This window comes from Giraffa tippelskirchi, chromosome 13 (assembly GCF_054371585.1).
Source record: "Giraffa tippelskirchi isolate mGirTip1 chromosome 13, T2T-mGirTip1v1.2.pri, whole genome shotgun sequence".
Lineage (NCBI taxonomy): Eukaryota > Metazoa > Chordata > Mammalia > Artiodactyla > Giraffidae > Giraffa > Giraffa tippelskirchi.
Window position 1 is genome coordinate 118398489 of NC_137287.1, and position 27565 is coordinate 118426053.

General features: G+C 43.8%; 1 protein-coding gene across 1 annotated transcript; it reads right to left on the minus strand.

The window, feature by feature from the left end:
* ZNFX1 (zinc finger NFX1-type containing 1) lies at positions 1-27543 on the minus strand. Its single transcript, XM_081556904.1, has 14 exons — positions 27451-27543; positions 25271-25426; positions 19707-21518; positions 13115-13246; positions 11381-11529; positions 10651-10800; positions 9925-10039; positions 8069-8319; positions 6247-6386; positions 5097-5251; positions 4519-4664; positions 3572-3682; positions 3154-3249; positions 1-2522 (listed from the first exon to the last, which is right to left on the minus strand). The coding sequence occupies exons 2-14, from the start codon at positions 25329-25331 to the stop codon at positions 84-86; spliced, it is 5757 nt and encodes a 1918-aa protein (XP_081413030.1). The 5' UTR covers positions 25332-25426; positions 27451-27543; the 3' UTR covers positions 1-83.
* Between the last annotated feature and the right edge of the window lie 22 nt (positions 27544-27565).

Here is a 27565-nt window from a genome sequence, read left to right on the forward strand (position 1 = left end):
AAAAACAAACTTCATTTCCTTCCGGAGGGAGCTGGCCCCAGCCCTGTGGTGGCCAGGGCAAAAGGCAGTGGGCTGCCACCTTCCTACACCATCCTCTGGAGCTCCTCATAGTTCATCAGGTTGTTGGCTGTGTCAGACCAGGCAGGGTGCTGAGCTCCATCCATCTCAGAAGCAAGCCGATTGTTTCTTTCCAGAGTGTGGTTTTCCCCCCCGATCACCTCCTGACACTCAGGGCACGTGGCCCTCTGCATGGCTCCTCCACACTCGCCAATCACATAGATGTGGCCATTGGGGCACTTGAACCAGTGGCCACGAGGGTAACCCATGGCTTTGACGATCTGCACTCGCTCTTCCTCCGAGATGCCCAGGCCAGAGCAGGGGAGAGTGGCTTTCAGAGCTTCCATCTTGCTCTTCACGAGCTGTGCATCCTTCCGGGTGAACTTACATGTTCTTTCGAGGATGCTCCGGATAGTGCTGATCTCTTCCGCGACGCTGCCTCTCACCTTCCCCTCGGCCATCTTGCAGCAGATCAGAAGGTTCACCAGGTATCTGAGCCTCTGGATTTCACTTTGGAGGTCATCCAATTCCTGGCTGCTGAAGCTCAAACGCTTCTTGGCGAGCCATTCGTGAACCTGGTCTAATCGAGTCCTCACTTTCTCTTGCTCTAAGACACGCACTTTTTTCAGGGAATCATACAGGCCAGCCAGGTGGTCATAGAAGCTGATATAATTCTCAACAAGGCCCAGGTCCTTCACTGACAGATTTTTCTGGGCCAGCCTATCTTTCAACTTCAGGAAATCTTCAGGGAGCAGCTGGCAGAGGAGGTTCTTCCCCTCCAGTAGGGCCATAAGTCGCTCCTGGCTGACTGCGATCTCGCTTGCTGAGCCCAAGATCTTTTCCTTAACGACTTCAATTTCTTCCAGGCACTGTTTGAGGCTGGTTCCGTATCTCAGATTTTTGCGGATGGGCACCTGGCAGATAGGGCAGACCTTCAACTTGATGGCAACTTCGTCACCCTGCTCGTTCATGTAGCGGTCTAAGGCTTGCACTTCAAAGATGTGGCTGCAGTCTTCCAGCTGTACAAAGCGAGCATCTGGCTCATCCTCAGAGCCAAAGAAGATCTGGGTGACTTCTTCCTGGTGGCAGACACGGCACTTCTTGGGGCATGGTTCCCCACACAAACCAATACATGGGTGGCCACAAGCCAGCAGCTTAGTACAAGGCACATAGCATGGCGGTCGGTTACAGGGCTCAGAGCAGAGTCTGGTGCACTGGTAGTGCTGGCAGCGCCAGATGCAGGGTTCCACGCAGGGACTGCACAGTTCCCCACACTTCTTCTTGCACTGGCTGTGGATGCAGCGGTTCTGACAGGTCCGCTGGCAGGGTGGACACTCGCCAGTGCAGGGCTCCTGGCACTTGTGTGAACAGATGAGCAGGCGCTTGCAGGGCTGCTGACAGCGCTCGTGGAAGCGCCCTTCGAAGCAGCTGTGGCAGGAGCCGGGACACGGATGCCCGCAGTCCAAGATGGTACCACACTTGGTGGTGCACTTCACTGGCAGATCATACTTGAGGTCTTCCACATTGCCACACTTTACCTGTTGTCTGTGCCCACACCTGAGCTTCACGGTGACCATTTCTGAACACAGCCACACACAGTCTTCACCACACGGGTGGCTGCACCTGTGCCCACATTTTAGGACCTTGGGGCAAGGCTCTTGGCAGCAGAAATCTGACTCAGGCACAGAACACGGGACCATCTGTTTATGGCCGCAACGGAGAATGATTTTGGGCACCTTTACCTGACAAGGCTGACACTCCTGGAAGCAGACAAGAGGGCACCGATGCCCATCTTGGCAGATCACCTTCTGGCATGGCTTTATGCACTGGAACTCCTTGTGTGAGGAGTCATAGGGGTGGCAGGCACGAGTGCAGACATGCCCGCAGCCCAGCCGGAACTCACAGGGTAGGCTGCAGCCTCCTTCGGGCACTTTCTGGAAGTCACAAGCTTTGGATACTAAAGTGTGGGTATCGGGGTGGTTCTGGCAGCAGAGCCTGAGGGCGCAGCCGATTTGGTTGTTCTCTCGAAGGGTGTGGATGATCTTGCTCCACAGGGGCACCCTGGCCAGCATCTGCATGTTCCCAATGCAGTACATGCCCTTCTTGGCGCGGGACAAGGCCACGCAGATGCGGTTGGGTATCTGGAGAAAGCCCACCTTGCCTTCCTGGTTGCTGCGTACTAGCGAGAGGAGGATGATGTCATTCTCCTCCCCTTGGTATTTGTCCACCACGTGAACCTTGACGCCAGCGAAGGTCTTGGCAGGCATGAGTTTGCGCAGGCAGAAGAGCTGCCCGGTGTAGGTGGTGAGGATGGTGATCTGGGAGGGCAGGTACTCTTGGCACAGGAAGTACTTGCACAGCTCTACCACAAAGTGAGCCTCATGCTGGTTCTGGTGGCTTCTGCCTTCTTGGATTTCCTGTTCAGGAAAGTTGTGTTCTACAAAGAAAAGGTTGGAAGAGACCCCCTGGAAAGAAAAAAGAAGACACACGTTAGCTTTACTCGTGGCAGCTTTTTCTAGCTTCATGTGTGCTGGCCACTGACCCTGTTCCAGGGAGGAACCTTAGAAGGCTTCTGTATACTCCATACCACAATCTTTAATTTATGAGCATCTGCTGTGCTGATGGTTTATATACATTATCTCCTGCAATACGGTAATGCAATCAGGCAGCAACCATTATTCTCACTGTACAGAAGACCCTTATCCTTAGAACTGGTATATAATTTGGTAAAGGCTACACAGCTACTAAATGGCAGAGCTGGGATTCAAAAACCAAGGTCTGTGTTCTCAACCTCTGTACCACTCCTCTTCCTTAATAACCAGCTTTTTACTCTCTGGGGTTTTTGGTTTGTTTGTTTTGCTTTGTTTTTGCCGCTGCTCAGCTTGTGAGATCTTGGTACCCGGATCAGGGATAGAATCTGGGCCCTGGCAGTGAAAGCACCAAGTCCTAACCACTGGACTGCCAGGGAGTTCCCGATAGCTGGCTTTTTAGAAAGCTGGCTATATACCCTTCTGAAAGCCCCTTTTCGTCCTCAGGAAAAGATAACCTCCTAGGTTGCCGACAGCATCAAAGAAAGATCAGGTAAAGTAGATTCACCTTAATCTTCTCATATTTGAGAACAGAAGGATGGTTTTCCAGATCCTGGTAAATGTGAGGGGTCAAAAGCCGTGCAATTTCAGGACGCATGCGGTGCTGAAACAAGACATGTATGTCATTAAACACATGGGCAGAGAATAAACGGACAGTTTTCTAAAGATTAAGTTGCCAGTGGAAAATCTAGGGCAATAACATCTGAAGAGAGCCGGGGGAAAACAACAGAAGAGAAAAAGCTCCTCCATCTGACACAAGCTCACCATGGGCTGGTCTTGTGTTATTTTAAAACAAAACAAAATCAGACAGAGTCATTTCATTACTAAACTAGCTTTATTTTATGATCCCTTTCTTGCTGGCAGTTGGCAGGCTGCCAGAAGCCTTCACCTTGACATTTGGTAATAATGAAGATCTAGCTTCTCACCTGGTAATTCAGACGGACAAAAGGAATGTTTACTTTCACCAGCCGTTCAAAGAGGGACACCTCCAGGTTGAAATTCTTGGCCAGGTCATACACATTGGCGCTGGGGCGCAGCTGAAAAGAGAAACATGGCTGAGAATTGTCCACTGAAAATGTATTTTAACCGTCCACCCATCCACCCACCTATCAAATGTTTTTCAAGTGACTTCTGGGTTCCAGGCTTGGCTTTAGACGTTAACAGGCTAAGGACAGAAAGTGACAAAGACCATAAAGCCAGGAAGTAAGGGTGATGTGACAGAGCGCCCGGGGGTGGAGGTTCTTCACACGGGTGTCCCCGAAGAGTGACATCTGAGTTGACACCAGCATGGAGGAAGCTGCTAGTCATTCAAAAAGGAAGCCATAAGAGGAAACAGAAAAGACAGGAGTTGGGAACACAGTGAGCAACTGAGATAGATGGTGGTGTGAGGTGAGGCCAGAGAAACAGGCTGTACTCTGAGAGTACAGGTCCTTGTATGCCACTTTAAGATGCTTGATTTTTATATTAAGTTCAATGGGTAACCACTGTAGGGCTTTAAGCTGGGGAGTAACATGACCTGATTTGAGTTTTTTAAAAAAATTCACTTTGGTTCCTTTATGAGGAATGGATTACAGCATGGCAAAAAACGGAAGCAGTGGGATGGGGAGCATGCTGTTTTAACAGTCCACTTAAAATGCCAAGGTAAATTAAAAACAGCAAAGGGGCCAGATGGAATAGATGATGCTACCTCTAAAATACACCCCAAATCTAAGAGGACCTGCTCTTACATGGGACATGGGAGGTGAGGAAAAGAGGAATCACAGAAAGCCACCAACAAGCTTGAGGATGGAGGAAGGAAGCAGAGGCCAGGGTCTTCCTGTCTGATTCCACCCCTGCAGAGAGTCAGTTCATCTTCTAGAGGGCCCAGGCCTACCTGCTGGTGGTCCCCAATCAGAATGAGGTGCTGGCAAGCTTTGCTCAGTGTGGCAATGGTGTGGGCCTCAAGGACCTCCGCAGCCTCTTCCACGATGACAATCCGGGGCTCCACCTTCTGCAGGATCTGGCGGTATTTGGCAGCACCTTGAGTCAAGAGAAGAAAGAGACTCCTCTGAGTGGATGTATTGGACTCCCTGTGTCACTGGGCTTCTGGACTGGTGAACCCTGAGCCTGGGTCTGTTCCAACTGAGTCCTCACATCCACCCAGCGCTCTGGGGGCCACTGGACGAGAATGAGTGCTGCTGGACAGTCTCCAGAGCAGCAGTGTCCCCATACTATCACCACTGGGCACTTGCTTTCACTGCGTTTGGAACCTCGGCACTGGGATCACCAGCTGCTGAAGTCCCAAACGTAATGGAAGCAAGAGGGTGAATTTCACCAAGAGAATCCAAAACAGAGCCTGCTCTCAAGAGCTCCTCATGGCCTTTTCCTCTGGCCTACTGAAGAGGTCTCTCTTCACCTGCCCTAGGTAACCTGACAGGCATCTGGCACCAGCAGTGAGATCTGCTTTCCTACCTGTGGTTGTCATCCCTACTATCTGGGCGTCTTTCAGGATATGCAGGTCTTCCTGGAGCCTCAGCTCAGCCATTCTCTCTGCTGACGTGCGGTACTGGCGTTCATGGCTGAGGATCTTTCGGCGGATGTCAGCCTGGTACATCTGTAGCCACAGCCTGAAAAATGTGCAGAATGAGGGAGAGGAAGCCATGTGCTCTTTGAGAAGTGGTGGAACCCCCTTCAGTGTGCCCTGCGCGTAAGTGGAACCTACGCCCTAGAGGAGGTTACATGTCACAGAGAAAGAAGACAAGACCCAGATGTGCAGGGACCTGAGAGTCCTGCACAACAAAAAATGCCCAACAAAAGAGATGTGCAGAGAGATGTATGTAAGTGGTCAGGAGCTAAGGAAGGAGGGGGATAACGAACAGATGCTAATTACTGGACAAGAGTAAGGAACTTTAAAAGCTTCAAGGAGAATTTCTCACAAATTGTCCCTACTCCATTCCCGCCAAGCCCCCTCCCCCCCCCCCCTTAATTCTCCGTAAGTAAAACAGATTATGTCAGCACTCTTGCTATAAAACCTTCCAACAGTCCCCTTCAGCCCTAAGAGGCCCTGCACAGCCTGGTCCTTGCCTCCCTCTCTGACCTCACTTTCCATTTGTCTGAGCCACAGTCATGGTGGTTGCCTTTCAGTTTCTCAAACAAACATGCTCCCTCCCATCTTGAGGCCTTTATGCATGTGGTCCTCACAAGCTCATCTGCTCCCCTTCCCAACCGGCCTTAATAAGGCCTCCTCATCTTTCAGTTCTTGCCCCCAGTGTCACCTTCCTGGACAGCTCAGACCAGCTCAGTTCCCATGTTAATATTCTTAGCTCCTTGGTCCTTTCTTTCTTAGTGGCGATGCCTATTTGTAATTTTTTATTTGTGGAACAAACTAATTTGTCTCCCTGGTTAGGCTCTGAACCCACAGGGTAGAGCCAAGTGTGTCTATTCTATCCCATGGCTACATCTAGCACTCAGCTCAGCGGGAGTGCTCGATCAATCATCAGTTAGCACTAATGTTGAGGATCTGAAGGGCTTCTATTCCAGAAACAGAAAAGGGACACCCTGGGGAAATTACATGGGCTGGCTCGGGGTGGGGTGGGGGTGAGGATGGGGACAGGCACCGTACCTGTAAAGCCGCCAGCGGGAATTCAGGTCCAGTTGCCAAATATCCTGGATTTCATTGGCCTCGGCCTCAGTCATGGTGTTCAGCTTGCGAAGCTCAACCTTCACTTTCTTCTTCATTCTCTTTTTCTGGCTGCGCTGGGTCTGCAGATATCAATACCAGTCAGAGTCACTAAGCAGAGATGGGCCTGGTTCTAAGCCCAAGATGGGGGCCACAGCACACTGAAAAATGGAACTGTCATCTCTGATGAACATCTCTTAAATGTTCCACACTCTCTCCACTGATATATCATTGCTAAACGAGTGCTCTGGAGCCAGTCTGTAAGGGTTCAAACTCCCATCTACTTCTTACTAGTTGTGGGACCTACAGTAACTTACTGAACCTCCTCTATGTGCCTCAGCCTCCCCTTCTATAAAATGGGAATAATAATAGTACCTCTTCACAGAGTTGCTGCATTGACTGGAGCAGTAAAATACATGGAAAGCGCTTTAGAAGAGTGCTGGCATTATTTATCACTGAGCGTCTTTTGACCACAGTCTCCTTCTTATTCCTAAAACATACGTCATGACAATAGCGGAGGTGTGTCTCTCTCACTAAATGCTACACAAATCCTGCTAAGATGGTCTTAATGCCATTATATCAAGATAGTATCTTAAACATGTGGGTGAAAAGCACCATTTAGGAGAAAGAACTCTTCCCTGGCTCTGTCAGAATCTGAGGCCACGACCTTCTAGAAGGACTAGCATGCCAGATGGATGTCACAATACTATGGACTCCCCTCTGCTTCAAAACCAAACAATTCAGTTCCTCCTAAGGCCACACGGCAGAGAGATGCCCAATCAATGCTTCTAAGTATTATGATCGTGATTCTGTGCCTCACATATAGAGATGCTGAACTGAACTAGGAGATCAGGCTCAAAGCCAGCAGACTGGAGAAAGTTGCACTCAGAAAAACCTGCCCTCAAAGTCCCTTAAATCATCAGCAGGGTTCAGTGCTCTATTGTCATAGTAACACACGGTAAATTCTGAGGACATCAGGGTTCTATCAAAGGAAGGAGCAGACAGAAAGTCTGGGCTTTTATACTATTTTGGCTCTAAGAGAAATAACAAATTTCAAAGTGAATGAAGGACAAACATTCCATTCAGTCTATACAGCTTACTTCATTCTGTTTTATTTGAATCCTCTAAAATCCTAATGCCCGGGCTGGTGTGCTGTTGAGAATATTTATAAAAGCACCAAGCACTAAGGCCATCAGTGTCTGATCTGACTCATATGTGCTACATTTCTCTAAAAGTTCAAGAGAAGTCCTTGGCTACCTGCTTCCTGTTTTTCTAAGTTAGCATTTATTGGCAGGGCCCCTCTAAAAGGCCGTAATTTCTATACCGTTGAAAACTGGAACCATCTTATACAAGGATTAGGTTGTAAAAGGGGGAAATGAAAGTGAAAGTCGCTCGTTTGTATCTGACTCTTTGTGACCCACTGGACTATACAGTCCATGGAATTCTCCAGGGAAGAATACTCGAGTGGGTAGCCTTTCCCTTCTCCAGGGGATCTTCTTAACCCAGGGATCAAACTCAGGTCTCCCGCATTGCAGGCAGATTCTTTATCAGCTGAGTCATAAGGGAAGCCCTGTGAAAGGGTAAATTAAGCTAATTATGAGGATGAAGTGAATATAGTGCAACAGAAGGAGGTGAATATCAGGTCAGGACAGATGCTCTCACATCTGTTTTGGGAGAGTTTAACCCACAATCCCCTGGCAGTAATAACTGAACTCCCCTTCTCCACTCTGTTAGGGCTTTCAGGGGCTATGAGGAAATGAGTTACCTCCCACTCTCCTGCAGGCTGCTCCTGCCCGGCTGCTGTCCCGGGGCGATAGTTGTCTAGCCTCATGGCCAGAAGCACTTTTGCCAGCTCCTGGACTGCCCCATTCTCTTCCTTTTTCCGTCGCCGGGGCCTCACCACCTCTTCCTCCTCAATCATCCGGTCTGCCTGAATCAGGTCGGCCTCCTCTGCGATCTCAATCAGTGAACCCTCTTCTTCCCCTTCTTCCTCCTCCTCCTCCCTTTCTGCTTGGGCTAAGAGAGGAAAGCAGGCAGGACAGGGATGGAGAGTCTTAAAGTCAAAGGGTGAAAAAGGGTACCTATGAGAGCTTAGATGTGTGGAGACATTCTCAAGGTTTAAATGGTGACCTCTGCTTAGGGAAACACAGGAGGAGTGAAGGGGAGACAGACACGTTTCCTCACCCACAGTTTCGTTACATTTAGAAAATCACATGAATCTATGCCTTTTTAAGGGAGATTTTACTTATGTCAATACATATACAAAGGAAAGTATACAACATAAATGTGCAATTTAAATAATAAAAAAATATATAAAATGAATATCCAGGTATCTTCCACCCAACTTAAGAAGCAGAAAGTTATCAATTTCTTTGAAGACATTTGTAGGCTGTACTAACCTGAATTTTTTATTACTTATTCCTCCCTTTTAATTTTACCATATATATGTTGTTTTTCAGTCACTCAAACGTGTCCGACTCTCTGTGACCCCACGGACTGCAGCATACCAGGTATCCCTGTCCTTCACTATGTCCCAGAGTTTTCTCAAACTCACGTCCATTGCGGACAAGGCAATGGCACCCCACTCCAGTACTCTAGCCTGGAAAATCCCATGGACGGAGGAGCCTGGTGGGCTGCAGTCCATGGGGTCGCTAAGAGTCGGACACGACTGAGTGGCTTCACTTTCACTTTTCCCTTTCATGCACTGGAGAAGGAAACGGCAACCCACTCCAGTGTTCTTGCCTGGAGAATCCCAGGGACGGGGGTGCCTGGTGGGCGGCCGTCTATGGGGTCGCACAGAGTCGGACACGACTGAAGCGACTGAGCAGCAGCAGCATGTCCACTGAGTCGATGATGCCACATATATAATGTATGAGTGTATGTGTGTTAGTCACTCAGTTGTGTCCGACTCTTTTCAACTCCATGGACTCGAGCCCACTAGGCTCTTCTGTCCATGGAGTTCTCCAGGCAAGAATACTGGAGTGGGTTGCCATTCCCTTCTCTAGGATATAATGTATATATATATCTTCAAATAATGCATTATCTAGCTTTGACTTTTCTGAGCTCTAAATAAATGAAATCACATTGAATATATTTTCCTGTAACTTGCTTTTTTCATTCAGCATATTTCTGAGAGTCATATCACATTGCTGTATATGCTGTAATTCATTCCTTTTCACAGTTGTATCCATTATCTGAACAGATGGTAATTGATCCATCTGTTGTACAAATGTGGATGGACATCTGAATTCCTTATGTGGTTCTGCCAATCAGTATCTCCACTAGTATCATATCAGAGTTCCCACTGCTCACATTCTTATCAGCGTGGGATTATATCAAACATTTTAATTTCTGCCAGTCTAGTAGCTGTGTAATAGTATATTATTGTAGTTTTAATTCCTCTTGTTTCTAATAAGCACTTTTCATGTTTATTGACCATGAAGATTCTGTGATGTGCTTCTTTAAAAGTCTTTTATTTGTTTTCCTATTAAGCTTTTATTGGTCTTTTTTGATTGATTATAGCTCTTTATAAATTCTGGGCATTACTTTAAAGTCTTGCTCTTCTAGTCTTTACCACATTCCACCATAAGATGTGATTCTAGGTAGGCATGCACTTCTTACCTGTATTTTCAGGTACTGCTGGAGCAACACTTTGGGTGAAAGAACCAACACCCAGACCGAGAAACTCCAACATCATGGAATGCTTCCGGCCCTGGAAGCAAACCCATTCACTATCCTGAGGAAAGAAGAATTAATAGTCATGAGAATTCTATGACAACTCAGTATGAAGGAAAGGTCTTCTCAAGGGATCAAAAGGTAATTCCAGATATTAACTTGCTTATCCAATAACAATCCCATCAGAATTAAGTTGATCTGTAAAAGACTGCCTTTTTGCAAGTTAAATTTACAAATACTGGCAATTTCACATAGTTCAACTAAATGTTATGATCCCCATGTGTGTGTGTTTTTTTTTGCTGCGCCTCATGGCACGTGGGATCTTAGTTCCCCGACAAGGGATCAAACCCACGCCCCCTGAAATGGAAGCTCAGAGTCTGAACCACGGACCACCAGGGAAGTCCCTATCCCCCTTTATAAAAGAGGTAACAGGAACCAAAAAAATTAAGTAACTCGCCTAGAGCAAAATCAGGATTCATATCCAGCAGACTGGCTCTAGAGTCTTACTTTTGACTAGTATATTCACATGACTTTTCTCCTGAGAAGGAACTTTTCACATCACAGCAGCATCATAGCAGATTGTAGCTAATACTTTGACTGCTACTTCTGCTGGAGGCTCCCTCTCAATACTGAACGAGAAATGCTTGTACCCCACAGGATGTACCCCTCTACCTGGTTCGGTCCATTCATGAGGCTTTTCCAGTGCTGGGGAGAGATAAACTTCTCCAGATGCTGTTCCTGTAGTATCCCACGCATGGTACACTCCAGAGTCTGGGCCCCTTCATGCAGTTCTTGCTCTGACTCCTTCATTTGTGTCACGATCTACCAAGAGCAGAGGGAAATAAGTGGATGAGGAAGTATGTCATCATGCCCAGAACTCAGTCTCTGCCTTGAGGGAAAACAAAGGTAACACAGGAACAGCTAGTCTTAAAACCAGACGATTAGTATCTAAAATGTCTTAAAGCCTCCTACCACTAGGAAGAAAAGGAAACAAATAATACAACAGGAAAATAGACCAAGTATACTGTTATGGAGACTTCTCTTTCCCTTAGCAGTAAGAATTCAGAGTTTTGGTTGGGCACAACACTGCCAAGCTAGAAGATGATTATTTACCTGGCCAACAGGCTGGAAGAAATGTTATGGGTAGTTTGGGGGAAGTAGCTTTAAGGTCCTGGCAGGGGCTGGGAGGGGTGGTGTGCCCTTTTCTGTCCTTTCTCCATCTTGGACTATGAGGGCAAAGATCCCACCATAGGATTAGCAGAATGGAATGCTGGAAGGAACCTGGGTCCTTCCCAGGTTTGTGGAGCTTCCCTATCTTCCCTGGACTGCCCACCCACAAAGCCACTGCTGTCTTGGTTGGTTCTCCCTTGAGCAACCTCAGATCTCCGAAGCTGGGACTTACACTCATGTAGGCCCTTCGGAGGTGCATAGGGAGGTTGCGGCGGAATTCCCGCTTGTTCCGCAGCTCCCTCAGGGTGAACTGCTTCAGGATTTCACTGTTGCTCCTTCCACCTACCCGCACAATGCTGGTCTTTTGACACTTGTAGATGCCTAAGGAGCAAAGTGGAGCACGGGCAGAGTTAAGAGGAGCTACACTGGGTTCTCTCGGGTAAGAGCTGCGTGTGTCTGGGGTGCTGGTGCAGCTGGTCCCTGAGGGTACAGACTGGTCCTTACGGGAAGTCGACCCTACCAGTGAGCAAGAAGGCCCCAGAGATGACGTGACCTGCAGAGCAGTAAAGCGGGATGCTTCAGTGCAAAGGCTTTAGAGTCAGACACCTGGGGACCCAAGTCTTGTCTTTACCACTTACTGCTATGTAACCTGGGGCAGGTCACTTCACTTGAGCCTCAGTTTCTTTGTCTGTGACTTGTAGACAGTAATACTTTCCCTACAGGGCTATAGTCTGGATAAACGAGAGAGTATCTTTCTAGCTTCTAGGGAGGGCCTGGCCCAAAGAAGGCATTAGTAAATGCTATTACTCACTCTATAGATAGTTACTGATTGCTTATTATGTGCCAGGCATGTACTAGGTTCTGAGGCTAAAGTAGTCAAAACGCAGGCTCAGTTCCTCATTTGCTCTCATGTCTCACAGTCTACCAGAGAAGACACATAAACATTTTAACTTAATAGAATTTAATACTATAAATACATGCTAAAAGTGTATAACAGGGGACCTTAACTAGTTGGGTGGGGTAGGGATCTAATTTTTGAGGATCTAATTTAAACTGAGACTCCAGAAATACTGAAGATTTAATGTAGACGAAAGAATGATATAAAAGAGTAGAAAATAATAGTCTAAGCAATATTTTCCAAAGAAGAAATAAATACTTATTCATTCATTAATGCAATTAATATTTTTTGAGTGTCTAGTATGTGGCAGGATCTGTGAATATAGAAATAGGACCAAAGCTCTTAGTGTTTATAATCCAGGGTAGAGACACATACTAATAAATGGTTACATATGTGCCAATTAAGTCTTAGAAGAAAAAATACAACCGGACCTGGGGCAAGAAGGAAAGTCCATACAAAGTGAGACCTGAGGAATGAGCTGGAACCATCTAGGCTGGATGCATCAAGACAGAGAGAGAAGAAAAGAAAAAGTACATGCTAGGCAGAGGGGACAGCATGGGCCAAGAAGCAGCTGGAGGAAGACAAGAAACTGTAGACAATGAGTGTGGCTGGAATTAGAACAAGGGAAGAGGTAGGACAAGAGCATCAGAATTAGGCCGGAGCAGACAACACACAGAGGAGGGCGTGGCACCCACTCCAGTCTTCTTGCCTGAGGAATCGCCACGGACAGAGGAGCCTGGTGGGCTGCAGTCCCGGGGGTCGCAGAGAGTCAGACAGGACTGAGGGACTGAGCACAAGCACACGGACAACACACAGCCTCTCCTGTCAGGGAAAGTTAAGGACTATGGACTTGATCCAAAGTGCAACAGAGAGCAACCGAAGGTGCTCATGGTTCAACTACATATGTCTTAATAGAGAAGTTTATTTCTTCAGCTGTGCTGCGTGGTTTGTGGAACTTCAGTTCCCCGACCAGGAAATGAACATGCGCCATGGCAGTGAAGCCCATAATCCTAACCACAGACCACCAGAGAACTCTCAACAGAGAATAATTTTGCCTATAGATCTTACCTTCCAGAAACTGGTCCAAAGCATGATTAGTGTAACACACAACCAAGATAGGGAACTTCTGGACACTAATTTGCCAAACAGGCTCGTTGGTTAGAAGGGCCTGAACAATTTTTAGACCCACGTAGGTTTTGCCTAAAAAACAAGGAAAAGGGAGAGTTAAAAAACTTGAGACTTTCTAAAAGGAGTAATTAATTACTTATAGCAAATTATTACTTAAAATTTTAAGGCAATACATTGAGATGGTTTAAAATCCTAGAAGCACAAATGGTTTTGTATTATGTTCTCCTCATTCTTATGTCTCCAGCTACCTAGTCCCTCTCTTAGAAACAACCAACATTACTAGTTTATTGCATAACTTTTCAGAGACAGTCATTCTATGCATACACAAACAAAAATGAATATAGTCTTTTTCTAGCTTTCCCCTTCCTTTCTAAAATACAAATAGTAGCAGACTATTTTCACTATTCTATATGTTGTTTTTTTCACTTACTAAAATTGGAAGTGGTTCTCTATCAGTACAGAAAAAGAATCCTTTGTTTTTCACAGGCGGAAGGCATTGTTTTTGGCTAGTTTTCTACTGACAGACATATATTAATACATTGCTTCTAATCTCACATGGTGAATTACTTAGAAATGCTTTTAATATACCATAGTAGACTTGCCTTTGTGATAGGAGAGAAAAAGTCACAGAAATCAACATTGGAGTTAGAGTTATGGGCTCATTAGTAAATGCTAAATTCTTACATTTTGTCAGGCTGAGAAGGTAGCCATTGTCCTCAAAAGTACTCAATACTGAGTAATACAAGAAAATAAAAAACTTCAGTATAGCTGAATACTTTTCAGTATAGATAAATAAATGAAAATTTCTTGCTTCCTTTTTTTCTTCAAATAGTATGTTCAGTCCAGTTCAGTCACTCAGTCGTGTCTGACTCTTTGCGACCCTCTGAACCGCAGCACGCCAGGCCTCCCTGTCCATCACCAACTCCCGGAGTCCACTCAAACCCATGTCCATCGAGTCGGTGATGCCATCCAACCATCTCATCCTCTGTTGTCCCCTTCTCCTCCTGCCTTCAATCTTTCCCAACATCAGGGGCTTTTCAAATGAGTCAGCTCTTCGCATGAGGTGGCCAAAGTATTGGAGTTTCAGCTTCAACATCAGTCCTTCCAATGAACACCCAGGACTGATCTCCTTTAGGATGGACAGGTTGGATCTCCTTGCAGTCCAAGGGACTCTCAAGAGTCTTCTCCAACACCACAGTTCAAAAGCATCAATTCTTTGGCGCTCAGCTTTCTTTAGAGTCCAACTCTCACATCCATACACGACTACTGGAAAAACCATAGCCTTGACTAGATGGACCTTTGTCGGCAAAGTAATGTCTCTGCTTTTCAATATGCTGTCTAGGTTGGTTATAACTTTCCTTCCAAGGAGTAAGCGTCTCTTAATTTCATGGCTGCAGTCACCATCTGCAGTGATTTTGGAGCCCAGAAAAATAAAGTCAGCCACTATTTCCCCATCTATTTCCCATGAAGTGATGGGACCAGATGCAATGATCTTAGTTTTCTGAAAGCTGAGCTTTAAGCCAACTTTTTCACTCTCCTCTCTCACTTTCATCAAGAGGCTCTTTAGTTCTTCTTCACTTTCTGCCATAAGGGTGGTATCATCTGCATATCTGAAGTTATTGATATTTCTCCTGGCAATCTTGATTCCAGCTTGTGCTTCCTCCAGCCCAGCATTTCTCATGATGTACTCTGCACTTAAGTTAAATAAGCAGGGTGACAATATACAACCTTGACGTACTCCTTTTCCTATTTGGAACCAGTCTGCTCTTTCATGTCCAGTTCTAACTGTTGCTTCCTGACCTGCATACAGGTTTCTCAAGAGGCAGGTCAGGTGGTCTGGTATGCCCATCTCTTTCAGAATTTTCCACAGTTTATTGTGATCCACATAGTCAAAGGCTTTGGCATAGTCAATAAAGCAGAAATAGATGTTTTTCTGGAACTCTCTTGCTTTTTCTATGATCCAGCAGATGTTGGCAATTTGATCTCTGGTTCCTCTGCCTTTTCTAAAACCAGCTTGAACATCTGGAAGTTCACGGTTCACGTATTGCTGAAGCCTGGCTTGGAGAATTTTGAGCATTACTTTACTAGCGTGTGAGATGAGTGCAATTGTGTGGTAGTTTGAGCATTCTTTGGCATTGCTGTTCTTTCGGATTGGAATGAAAACTGACCTTTTCCAGTCCTGTGGCCACTGCTGAGTTTTCTAAATTTGCTGACATATTGAGTGCGGCACTTTCACAGCATCATCTTTTAGGATTTGAAATAGCTCAACTGGAATTTCATCACCTCCACTAGTTTTGTTCATAGTGATGCTTCTAAAGCCCACTTGACTTCAGATTCCAGGATGTCTGGCTCTAGGTGAGTGATCACACCATCATGATTATCTGCGTCGTGAAGATCTTTTTTGTACAGTTCTTCTGTGTATTCTTGCCACCTCTTCTTAATATCTTCTGCTTGTTAGGTCCATACCACTTCTGTCCTTTACTGAGCCCATCTTTGCATGAAATTTTCCCTTGGTATCTAATTTTCTTGAAGAGATGGGAAAGACTAGAGAGTCTTTCCCATTCTATTGTTTTCCTCTATTTCTTTGCAATGATCACTGAGGACGGTTTTTTTTTTTTTTTAATAAATTTATTTATTTTAGTTGGGGGCTAATTACTTTACAATATTATAGTAGTTTTTGCCATACACTGACATGAATCAGCCATGGGTTTACATGTGTTCCCCTTCCTGGACCACCCACCCACCTCCCTCCCCATCCCATCCCTCTGGGTCATCCCATTGCCCCGGCCCTGAGCATTTGCCTCATGCATCGAACATGGAATGGTGTTCTGTTTCACATATGATAATATACATGTTTCAATGCTATTCTCCCAGAACGTCCCGCCCTCACCTTCTCCCTCAGAGTCCATAAGACTGTTCTATGCATCTGTGTCTCTTATTCTGTCTCGCATATAGGGTTATCGTTACCATCTTTCAAATTCCATATATATGCATTAGTATACTGTGTTGGTGTTCTTCTTTCTGGCTTACTTCACTCTGTATAATGGGCTCCAGTTTCATCCATCTCAATAGAACCGATTCAAATGTATTTTTTTTAATGGCTGAGTAATATGAGGAAGGCTTTCTTATCTCTCCTTGCTATTCTTTGGAACTCTGCATTCAAATGGGAATATCTTTCCTTTTCTCCTTTGCTTTTTGTGTCTCTTCTTTTCACAGCTATTTGTAAGGCCTCCTCAGACAGCCATTTTGGTTTTTTGCATTTCTTTTTCCTGGGGATGGTCTTGATTCCCTGTCTCCTGTACAATGTCACGAACCTCCGTCCATAGTTCATCAGGCACTCTGTCCATCAGATCTATTCCCTTAAATCTATGTATCGAGTGCCAAATAGGTGTTAGATACGGGGTTAAGTACAAGAAATACAATGGTGAGCAAAACAGCCATGGTTCTTATCTTCTTGGAACTTACAGACTTGCAGAAGAGAAAGATAATCACACAAACAAATGTAAAAATCACAAATGCGGGAAATGAGCAATACAAGGTACCAAGAAAACAACTGGGATTCTGGTCTACTCAATGAGAGTAGAAGAGGCTTCTAATCTATCACTTCTGGGAAAGTGGTAACTGAGTAAGGCTGGGCAAGAGGGAATAGAAATGGACTGGCTGGGAGGTTCCTGCCATCTTCCAGAGAGTCAGGGAGGATACGGCCTGGCTCCAGCAGCTGAGATAAGGAGGCAGACTGGGGAGGAGTTTCAGAGGTAAATTTCATTGCTGGGGTGGGGAACAGAAAAGAGTAACTCCTATGTTTTTAATTTGGAGTCTTGGATGGATAAGGAGACCTCCAGAGGAAAGAAAATCTTTACAATTCAATATTTACCCCATTCTCTCCCACTGTTTCCTTCCCCTTAGAATGGATACTTTTTGGGATTTCTGCCTCCAAGATAACCCCTCTGTTACTTCCCCTCAAATTCACAGGTAGGCTCTTTTTTAGTAGCTGCATGTGTGTGTGTGTGTACGCATGTAAAGCTAGTGTGAAATTACTAAATTATTACTATACTTGGAGCTAAGGAGTCCCAATTCAAATGATAATATTAGGGGAAGTTATTTGGAACACACATATTCTGAATATACTAACAGCTCCTACAAATCAGTAAGAAAGGGAAACCACCCAATAGAAATATGTCAAATACAAAAAGGCAATCCATAGAAGCAGTAATGTAAGCAGCTAATAAAGACAAGAGAGGATATTTAATCTCACTCTTGATTAAAGAAATACAAATTAACCACTGTGATATACATTTCTAGAGGGCAATTTGGCACTACCTATTAAAATTACAAATTCACATATTGTTTGATTCAGTTAGGGATTTCTCCCCTGGATATACTCTGCTTCTGTGTGAAATGACTCACAGACAAGGTTATTCACTGACATTGTTTGTTTTAGTAAATCTTTCCACAGGGAACTGGTTAAAGAGATTATAGACTAATTATACAATGGAATATTATATAGTCATAAACAGGATACCATTTGTGCACCAATATGAAAGGATCACCAAGATATTTTATAAGTTAGCAAAGCAACATGCAAACTGTTTTCTAGAACAGTGAGTTAAAAAAAAGTGGGCGGAAATAAATATAAGTATGCATTTGCTTGAATAGTCACAGAATATCTCAGGAAGGATAAATAGGAAGACACTAACATCGTTTGCTTTAGATAAAGGAACTGAGTGGCATGGTGAGGGGAGAAAGACATGGATTAAAAAAAAAAAATTTGAACCAACTTTTTAATTAAAACATAAAACTAAAATTAAAATGAGCCAAAAATTATAATCTCATCGATCAGCAAAAACTGCTGATGAGAAAAGTTTGATAACATACAACAATGCTGGAAAGTATGTAAGGAAATAGGAACACTAATTCATTCTTGGTGGCAGTACAAACTGGTACATCCTTTTCTTTTTCTAAAGCCCTGAAAGCACCACTTTAATTATGCATATTTCCCCATCATACGAGTGTCTCATCAGAAAGAACTTTGCATTTTGTTACATTAATTTCTTATCATGAGTTGCCATTATTTTATTAGTATTTTTTAAGAACCTCTTCCTATTGTTTTTTTAATATACTTTTGAGAGGGTAATACAGCAGTACCTACTCTAACTATTAATGTGAATTTCCACCTTAGGAAAAACACTACAGAAGTGATAAGCAGAGTACCCAAAGATAAAAACATACAGAAATAGATATATGAATACTTATAAGCACTGTCTGTGAAACTAAAAAGCAAAATAAAAAAAACACAACATGGTACATTCACGCCACGAATACGGGCATGTTGTAAAAAGATGAGGTGCATTTCTAAATGTGACTGTAGTGTAAAGAATGCAAAAATATCTCTAACGTGTAGTTATATACATACATATATAAATTGTAGACCCATATATATATATAAATATAGCATAATCTGGAGGAGGACATGGCAACCCACTCCAGTACTCTTGCCTGGAAAATCCCATGCACGGAGGGGCCTGGTAGGCTACAGTCCATGGGGTAGCGAAGAGTCTGACACGACTGAGCGACTTCACTTTCACTTTTCACTTTCATGCATTGGAGCAGGAAATGGCAACCCACTCCTGTATTCTTGCCTGGAGAATCCCAGGGACAGGAGAGCCTGGTGGGCTGCTGTCTATGGGGTCGCACAGAGTCGGACACCACTGAAGCAACTTAGCAGCAGCAACAGCATAGCATAATCTTATTTTTGTTATTTAAAAAATAGGAAAAGTATGCATGTATGTATGTAAACATATAAATACAGAGACACAAAGATGTATCAGTTTTAACTTTGGAAAACATTTGGAATGATGTCCGTCAAACTGCTAATAGTAGCTATCATTCCAAAGAAGGATTAGAGTGGCAGACAGGGTCGGGGAGGAGGTAAGGAGGTGTGTTTCCAAGAGAAACAAGTACAGTGAGGTAGATGATAGAGCCAGGAGCTGGCTTCTAAACTGCCTGAGATCTAGTCTCCGGTCTGTCAATTGCCATCTGTGTGAGCAGCAACATATCATTCAACTCCTTTTTGCCTTAGTTTTTTCATCTATTAACATGGAATGGCTTCTACCTCACAGCCTTGCAATGAGTTAACATATGCAAAAAATATACTGTAATATTTGGCACACAGGGTATTTATAGTTGATACTATTTAAATTTATATAAAATCAAGCAAATCAACACAGCCTTTGATGAAGCAGACAGAAGTCAGGCATCTCCCTAAGTCTGACCCCTTAGAAGTCTTGTGATTTTGATCTATTACCATGTATATCAATGAGTCCTCACTGGAGAATCACTATGAGCAGTTGTTTTTAATTTTTAAAAATGTGTAAACATTTTTATTTATTTTTTGAGCAGCTACTTTTTAAACAAGTTTGATGCCCATTTCAGGGGAATGTCTTAAATTGAGACATTCTAGAAACCTCGAGTCAAGCCACCCTTGCCTATCTCATAGGGCAGATGTCGTGTGCTGTGAAAAATTTTATCTTACCTGTTCCAGGAGGTCCTTGAATAATAGCCAGTTCTTTTGTGAGAGCAAACTGCAAGGCTTCCATCTGGGAGTCATCCAGCCTCAGGGCTTCTTTTGAGGGCCACTGGCAGGGATCTAAGACATTAACTCTGGGACGTCTCAAGCCTTCGGCGTTCCTCAGAGGTTCCCCAGTGGCTGAGGGATTATTTATTAAAGGAGTGAAATCATATCTGCCCCCCATGAGCAAGTACCTTGGTTCCCTCACGTCAGAGTCACACTCCACGATGTTCCTCTGGAAGGGGACATCTTCCTCTTGGACTTCCTGGAGTCCTTCCAGGACGTGCCTATAGGCCTCAAAGTATGCGGTTGTCTCCACCATGAGGAAAGAGTCAGAGGGCTGGACATTTGCTAGCAGCTGTTGGCTCTGCTCATTGAAAGAGAGCTGGACAATTCCTCGGCAGAGATCTTCCTGCTCCCGGTTAGACACAGTTGCAAAAAGAAACGTCTCAAAGTTGTCCTTGGACATACACACTAAGGACCCATAGAGCAATCGCTTGGAGTTCTGCCAGCGGACAAACTTCAGTGGTTTTGTGTCAAATTGCACCTTGTAGACAATACCTGTCGGTGAACACACGGGGGTGATAATCCTGGTATCAAAGTAGATTCGGATGTCATCAAACTTTCTCTTCCTCAGGCCTTGGTCTTCAAAGCTTTGGAGAAGTTCCAAAATGCCCTCTCGTAGGGGTCTGACAAAATCCTCTCGTAGGAGTCTGAAGTGGGTATCTAGATAGACAGCAGTGCTGTCATATTTTCCAGAAATAATGTTGGGGCGAAGGAATGGCCTCTCATCCAAGTGCACTTCGTTGTAAGTGGGGTAAATGGGCATGGTGCGGTAGCTCTCAACATGGTCTTCTGCCTCGGGCTGCACAAGAGTGTAGGTGTCCACTCTTAAAGTGCCCTCTCGCCTCTTTTCCTGCAGATGTTCAATGATGGTCTGGACCTTTTCCAGGTTCTTCTCTGTCTCCTCTTTTATGTTAACACCAGAGGCCCTCAAAGCATTAAGAGAAGCTGGCAAGAGAGAAATGAGCATGGAAGTTTCCTGCACAGAGCTGGCAGGGAAGACACTTACAAGGTCCTGGAGGAGGGAGATGATGTTGCTAATGTGTTCTGGATACTGGTTTCGAACTTCAGGGAGGGGTTCAGTGATCATCCCTACCACATAAGGTGGCAAGCAGACTTTGAGGAATTTGGAATTCTTCAATATGCCCAGGACATGGAGAACACTGTGGCGGTCCATTTTGGAACTGCAAGCCTTCCGAAGAACCTGGCAGATGAGCTCAAGGAAGCTGGACTTCATAGAAGAATAAGATAAGAGTTCCTTTAGTCCTGAACATGTGGCAAGTGTGATGACCACCTCAGAGGGGTCTTTCTGCAGAAGACTTTCCAGGAACTTGTAGCCCAGTTTTTTCACCTGCTGTGGCTGTTCTGCAGGCTTTTGGTGGGGAGTCCGCCACTGCTGGAAGTTTTCATCAGGTCGTGGTGGGGGTCTGCGGTTCCTTGCCTCCTGGTTGCCATTTCTCCTCCTGGTGTCATTTTCCTGACCATGTCTTTGGCCTCTAGGCCCGTCATTGGCATGCCCGTCCTGGTTCCTCCTTCCCTGATGTGGGTTCCTGCCCATGGCCCCAAACCTCTCTTCTCTTTGCCGATGAGGAAAAGGATGGTTGTTGGCCCTAGGATGCCTTCCGGGCTGGTTGGCTCCTCCTCTGACAGCATTGGCTGGTGGGTTATTGGCCTGATTTCTAGCTCTTGGTGGTAATTCTCCATCCATAGGTCCTAAACACAATGGGAATTTGGAGCAAACATAAAAATCAAGATGCAAGAAAATCCAATAGTACAACAACATGAACATACTTATTTTCTAAAACAACTAAGGAGCTTAGGTTTTATTTGGAGAGAAAAAAGGTTTCCTACCAAGTCATGTAATAAATATAAAATAGATTACTATGGTTGCTGTATATATTACGAAAATATTGTTTTTTTAGGGTACAAAAAGAAAAAAGAGAATAAACATTTGTTGAGTGCCTCATACATGACAGAAAATAATTACTCATTTAATTTTCATAAGCTGGGATTATTTCAGGGGCTCAAAAAGATCATCTCAATTTCTCAGTCTCTTGCCAATACCAAATAATAGTGAAAGCATGAGTTTCACAGCCAAACAGACCTGATTCAAATCTTGGCCTAGGGACTTCCCTACTGTACAACCTTGGCTAAGTTGTACAATTTCTCTAAGCCTCACTATCTGGGTTGCTGTAAAGATTAAATGTTTACAAGATGCTTAGTATACTATCTGACATATAAAAAGCTCTCATTAAATGTTAGTTATTACTAGCAGAAATACTAATCATTTTTTATTGGGAATACTCTATTGATTTCTAGGGCCACAGTTTCTGTCTCTAAACAATTAGGTCACAGGCAACAGAGGCATCAAATGGGTTAAAAGTATGCAGGGAAAAATATATTTGAACTTTGCTCAGTATCAGATGGCAAAGGGGAAGGCAGGGCTTCCTTTACCAAGATGTTTTTGAGCCAAATAATAGATTGTGAAGGACACTGAAAAATGAAACTCAAGTTCTGTTTCAGGTTTGAAAAATGAAGCTCAAACTTTGATTCAGGAAACTGAAAAGTGAAACTCAAACTGTGATTCAGAAACCCGAAAAATGAAACTTAACTCTTCCTCCTTTCTGCAGCATGAGTTCATCTACATAGTACTTCTCTATTACCAATCCTCAGACTAGGAGGTCTGCAGAAGAGCAGACGTACCCAGCAACACAGGAAAGCTAACATCATCCTATGGATGAAGCTGAACATGTCTTTCTTGATCTGCCACACATTTTATAAGTGACCCTGGCCAACTTACCCAAGCCCATTTTCTTTTACTTTGCTTTCCTCTAAAACTGAGTCTGGAGCTGACCCAACTTAGCAGAACAACTTGGGAGATTTTAAAAACAAATAAACAAAATAAGACTGTATGCAATGATTTGATGGTAACAAATGGTATGAAAGTTTCAAATGCATATCATATTCAAGACGACTGTACCATTTCATGCCGTCAGATCCAAAAAAATCTACTAATGTACATATTTCCTGTAACTGTTGCTTTTTATATTTACTTTTCAAACTCCCAAGATATCATTAAAAACTCCTACTTTTAATACTGGTAAAAAGTCCTACTTTTAATGCTGATCTGATTAGAAGACAATGTTTTGGAAGAATGGAAAATTGTATTATTTCTTAACCTTTCAACATTCACATAGCTCATAAAATAATATTCTACAGTTCTTCCTTATCTGTTCCACAAATGAAATTCAGAGGATATGTTGTAAACTTAGGAAAAGGCAAGACTCCATTCAGTTTTGTTTTAGACAGTTCTGAGCAAACAGAATAATCACTGCAGTAGAGTGATGCTTTTGGAACTAACTTTGCTTTGGTGACTAGGACTCCAGACACATATTATCGAATACATAGCTACTAGCTATGTGTAGCTATTAAGCATCTTAAATGTGACTAGTCTGAATTAAGATGTGTAAAATGACACATGGAATTTTGAAGCCTTAACAGAAAAAAAGTTAAATACTTCATTAAAATTTTTTATATTGGTAACATCTGAAAATGATAATATTGAATACTTCAGGGGAATAAACACAAAATTGAAATTGCTGAAGTACTATGAACACTAATTAGAAAAAGCAGGTGCACTCTTATATTCATCACAGCATTATTTACAATAGTCAAGATATGGAAGCAGTCTAAGTGAATGAATAAAGATGATGTGGGGTGTGTACACACACACACACACACACACACACACACACACACACAATGTACTATAACTCAGCTATAAAAAGAATGAAATCTTACCATTTTTAACAACATGGATGGACCTAGAGGGTATTATGGCAAATGAAATGAGGCAGAGAAAGACAAATACTCTAAGACTTTACTTATGTGTGGAACTTAAAAAAAAAAAACAAAAGAAATGAACAAACACAAAAAAACAGGAACAGAATTATAGATACAGAAAATAAACAGGTGATTACCAGTGGGGAGGGAAGTAGGGGAAGAAGAGAAGTAGGTGAGGCAGATAAGAGGTACAAACTCCCAGTTATAAGATGAATAAATAGTAGAGAAATAATGTACAACACAATAAATGTAGTTAACACTGCTATATGTTATATTTTAAAGTTTTTAAGAGAGTAAATCCTAAGATCTACCCTAAAAATCCTAATTTTTTCCTTCATCACAAGGGAAAAAAACTTTTCTATTTCTTTAGTTTTGTTTCTATATGAGATGATGGATGTTCACTAAACTTATTCTGGTAATCATTTCATGATATATATATATATATATATGTCAAACCATTATGCTATATACCTTAAACTTATACAGTGCTGTATGTCAATTATATTTCAATAAAACTAGAAGGGAAAAACTCCAAGAAAAGAACTATAATAATAAAATATATTCAATTATAATAAAATGATATTATTTAGATACATTGGCTTAAATAAGACAAAAACCAAATTCTATTAAATTATTATTTAGTAGTAAGTTTTTAAATTTCATGTCACCTGTTTCTTTTTTTTAAATGATGCTACTAGAACATCAAAAGTTATGTTTTTGGCTTGCATTATGTTTCTACTGGATAATGCTGCTCTAAACCAGTTATTGCCATTTCTGATACCTCATCTTTACCTTTGCTAAAGTCAACTGTACCAATTTAGAAGCTCTCTTAAGGAAAGGGGAGGGCTGTCTAGTCTCAAAGTCACTCACGCTGTAGCTAAGGAATAAATCATTCTTGGTTTTTTTGACTTTGCTGCTTGGCTTGCAGGATCTTAGTTCCCCAATCAGGGACTGAACCTGGGCCATTGTAGGAAAGTACTGAGTCCTAACCACTGGACCTCCAGGGAATTCTCAAGAATAAACCATTCTTTACTTGAGAGATGTAGTCAATTTTGGTGGGCCCGCTCATCCGTAAGGAACTTGATTTCCTTCCCATTGCAGATTTTCTTCGACCTATGTTAGGTTATTTTCTGATAAGCCCACTATAAGTTCAAAACATTAAGTTAAAAAAAGCACTAAATACACCTAATCTATCAAACATCATAGCTTAGCCACGCCTACCTTTAATGTGCTCAGAACACTAACAATAGCCTACAGTTGGGCAAACTCATCTAACACAATGCCTATTTTGTAACAAAGTGTTGAATATTTCATGTAATTTACTGAATAATGTACTGAAAGAATAAGATGGTTGTCTAGATACAAGTGGTTTTAAGTGTATTAATTGCTTGCTCTTGGGACAGCAAGGCTGACCGTGAGTTGAAGCTCATTGCCGCTGCCCAGCTTCACTAGAGTGCATCTTACCACACACATATCACTAGCCCAGGAAAAATGCAAAATTCAAATCTGAAGCACAGTTTCTACTGAATGCATATTGCTTTTGGACCATCTTGTAAAGTCAAAAATTTTAAGTGGAACCAACATCAATCTGGGATCGTCTGAGGGTAGAAAACCTTGCTCACCTCTGTGGTTAATATGAGGATTCCTGGGCCCCACCTCTGGACAAGGTCTTCGGTCCTCCATGTCTGAGTCACCTGATCTCCTCCACGGTCACGTTATTTCAGTTGTCTGGAAGTCCGCACGGTTTGATAGTTTTCAGTGCCTTTGAAACACAGCATCTAGCAGAAAAAGAAAAAGACAAACACCCAAATAGTATCAAGGTAATCCTTCTGCCTCTGTATCTTAATGCTTTGTTAACTAAGAATCAATCACAGATTTTAATCATGTGCACAAGTGCTCAACTCTGTGAATGCCCAATTATGATACAAAACATGAAATTCACAATTTAGGATCAAATTCCAAAGGATCAAATTCCCCCTTCCCTGTATCCTTGTATTTTCTTGGGGTTAAGCAAGTGTCGTCATTTCCCATTCAAAACTCCTGTTTGGTTTATACCTTTAGCCAAGTTACTTAATCAGTTGCTAGGTTTCATTTTCCTCTCTTATAAAGCAAACAAGTATTGTTGCCAGGACAGAAAAAAGTACATTTTTATTAACCCCAAAATCATGTATTCGCCACTCTACCCAACACTTTTATTATAGAATACTCTATAGCTTGCAATATTCTATAGCTTGCAGTACTCTATAGTTTGTAAATAATTAGTGAGCAGATATCCCTATACTACTCTTTGGAACAGAGCCAAACTGATTAAGCCCTCCCCTCCACCGAAGCAAGAGAAAGAAATAATGTTTGAAAAACCAGGAGGCTTAACATCTACTGGCTACTGTTTTCTCAGGACCAACTATAAATAGAAATCTGCAGTTCCTTCCTTCTTTCTTCTATCTGGATGATTTGCAAAGGTAGTCCTACAGGAGGAAGAGGAAGCCCCTTTAAAGGAAAGGTCTCCATCCTACTCATACACAGCATGTGGGCTGGGGCTGGAAAAGAGTGGGTAATTGCGAGTTCACAGCAAAGGGACCTTTTCCAACTGTCCCTCTCATTAAGTTTTAACACATTCGTACTTGGAAACTGTGAACAGATCTGGCATTATATTAGAAGTAGTTTTTATCCTCATGAGAAAAAGGAGTCCTCTTCCTTCCTGCTGGGAATATTTTTTGAATCTCATCTCTCATTTTATCAAACCCAGTTCTCAAGGCACAAGTTCAATATTTTAGAGTTTTTCTGTTTAATTATAAAAACTTCTCAGGGAACAATTCCTTCTCTTGTTGAAAAAAAATACTAAAATAGAAACTCACAAATTTCTGGAATAAAAGAAACAGAAGAAAAGAAAGCAGAAAGGCAAGGAAAGGGAGAAGCAGGGAGGAACAGGAAACGCTATCAAAAAAGCAAACTAGAGTGAGTTTCTTTGGGAATCAAAGCCTCAAAGGACTGGAAGAAGAAAATCAGTGATGTTCAAGCCAATGGAGGAGTTAAATCAGAGAAGAATGTAATTTACCAGGGTAGGATGAAAGATGTTAGAGGAAGTCTCCAGGCTCCTGAGAGAGTAGAAGAAAGGATGGAGAAGTCCCTTACACCCAGGGCCCCAGCAGGTCCTGATGGAGCTATTACAGGGTCAAGGGACAGCTAGGGCTGGGTGGGGCCACGAAGATGGGGCCATGGCAAGGCTGAAGCCCGGAGCGGCTGGGGAGGTTGGGGAGACTGGAAAAGGTTTGGGGTTCTCAAGAGGAGGGCGGAACTGAGCTCGGCTGGGGGCTGTCTGCTGAAGTGCCGGGGGCGGTGGGGGGGGCGCTCCTGGAAATAGGGATGGGGAGTCTAGGTGCGGAGGGTGCTTCTAGAAGGGGGATTGATGAGGTGATGGAAGATGAGGATGAAGGAGGGGCTGTGGCAGAAAGTGAGGACGGAGATGTGGGGGACAAAGGAGAACTAGATGATGAGGATGTAGGCGGAGGAGGTGATGGAGACGCTAGGGAGGGTAAGAGGGGCGCTGGGAAGAGGGGACAGGGACTCAGGTGGATGATAGGGACGCTGAGGGGGTGACGAGTGCGGAGATGGGTGATGGAGGTGCTGAGAGAGTGATGAGGGCGCTGAGGCGGGTGATGGGGACGCGGGGGCTGAGAGGGTGGCGGGGCAGCGGGAGAGGCAGGGGAAGGGCGGCACGGGCGCCGGGAGTGGCGGCGGGCGGGACCAAGTGTGGGACAGGGGCGCGGGGCAGCGGTCGGGGCGCAGGGCAGGGGTCGCTCACCGGGCTCCGGCGCGTCCTCTCTCCGCCGCCGCCGCCGCCGCCGACTGGCGCTCGGACTCGGGCCCAGGCAGGTCCGCGGCCCCGCCCGGCGCCGCGCACTTTCGGTTTCCCGGCT

What these genes read in the sequence shown, in the direction of transcription:
- ZNFX1 (XM_081556904.1), bottom strand. Translation starts at nt 25,331, where the DNA reads ATGGAGGACCGAAGACCTTGTCCAGAGGTGGGGCCCAGGAATCCTCAT. An exon ending in TCCGAAGGGCCTACATGAGT is followed by an intron (nt 10,801 to 11,380) that starts GTAAGTCCCAGC and finishes TGCTCTTGGTAG; the next exon opens with ATCGTGACACAAATGAAGGA. An exon ending in AGTAGGGATGACAACCACAG is followed by an intron (nt 4,665 to 5,096) that starts GTAGGAAAGCAG and finishes TCTTGACTCAAG; the next exon opens with GTGCTGCCAAATACCGCCAG.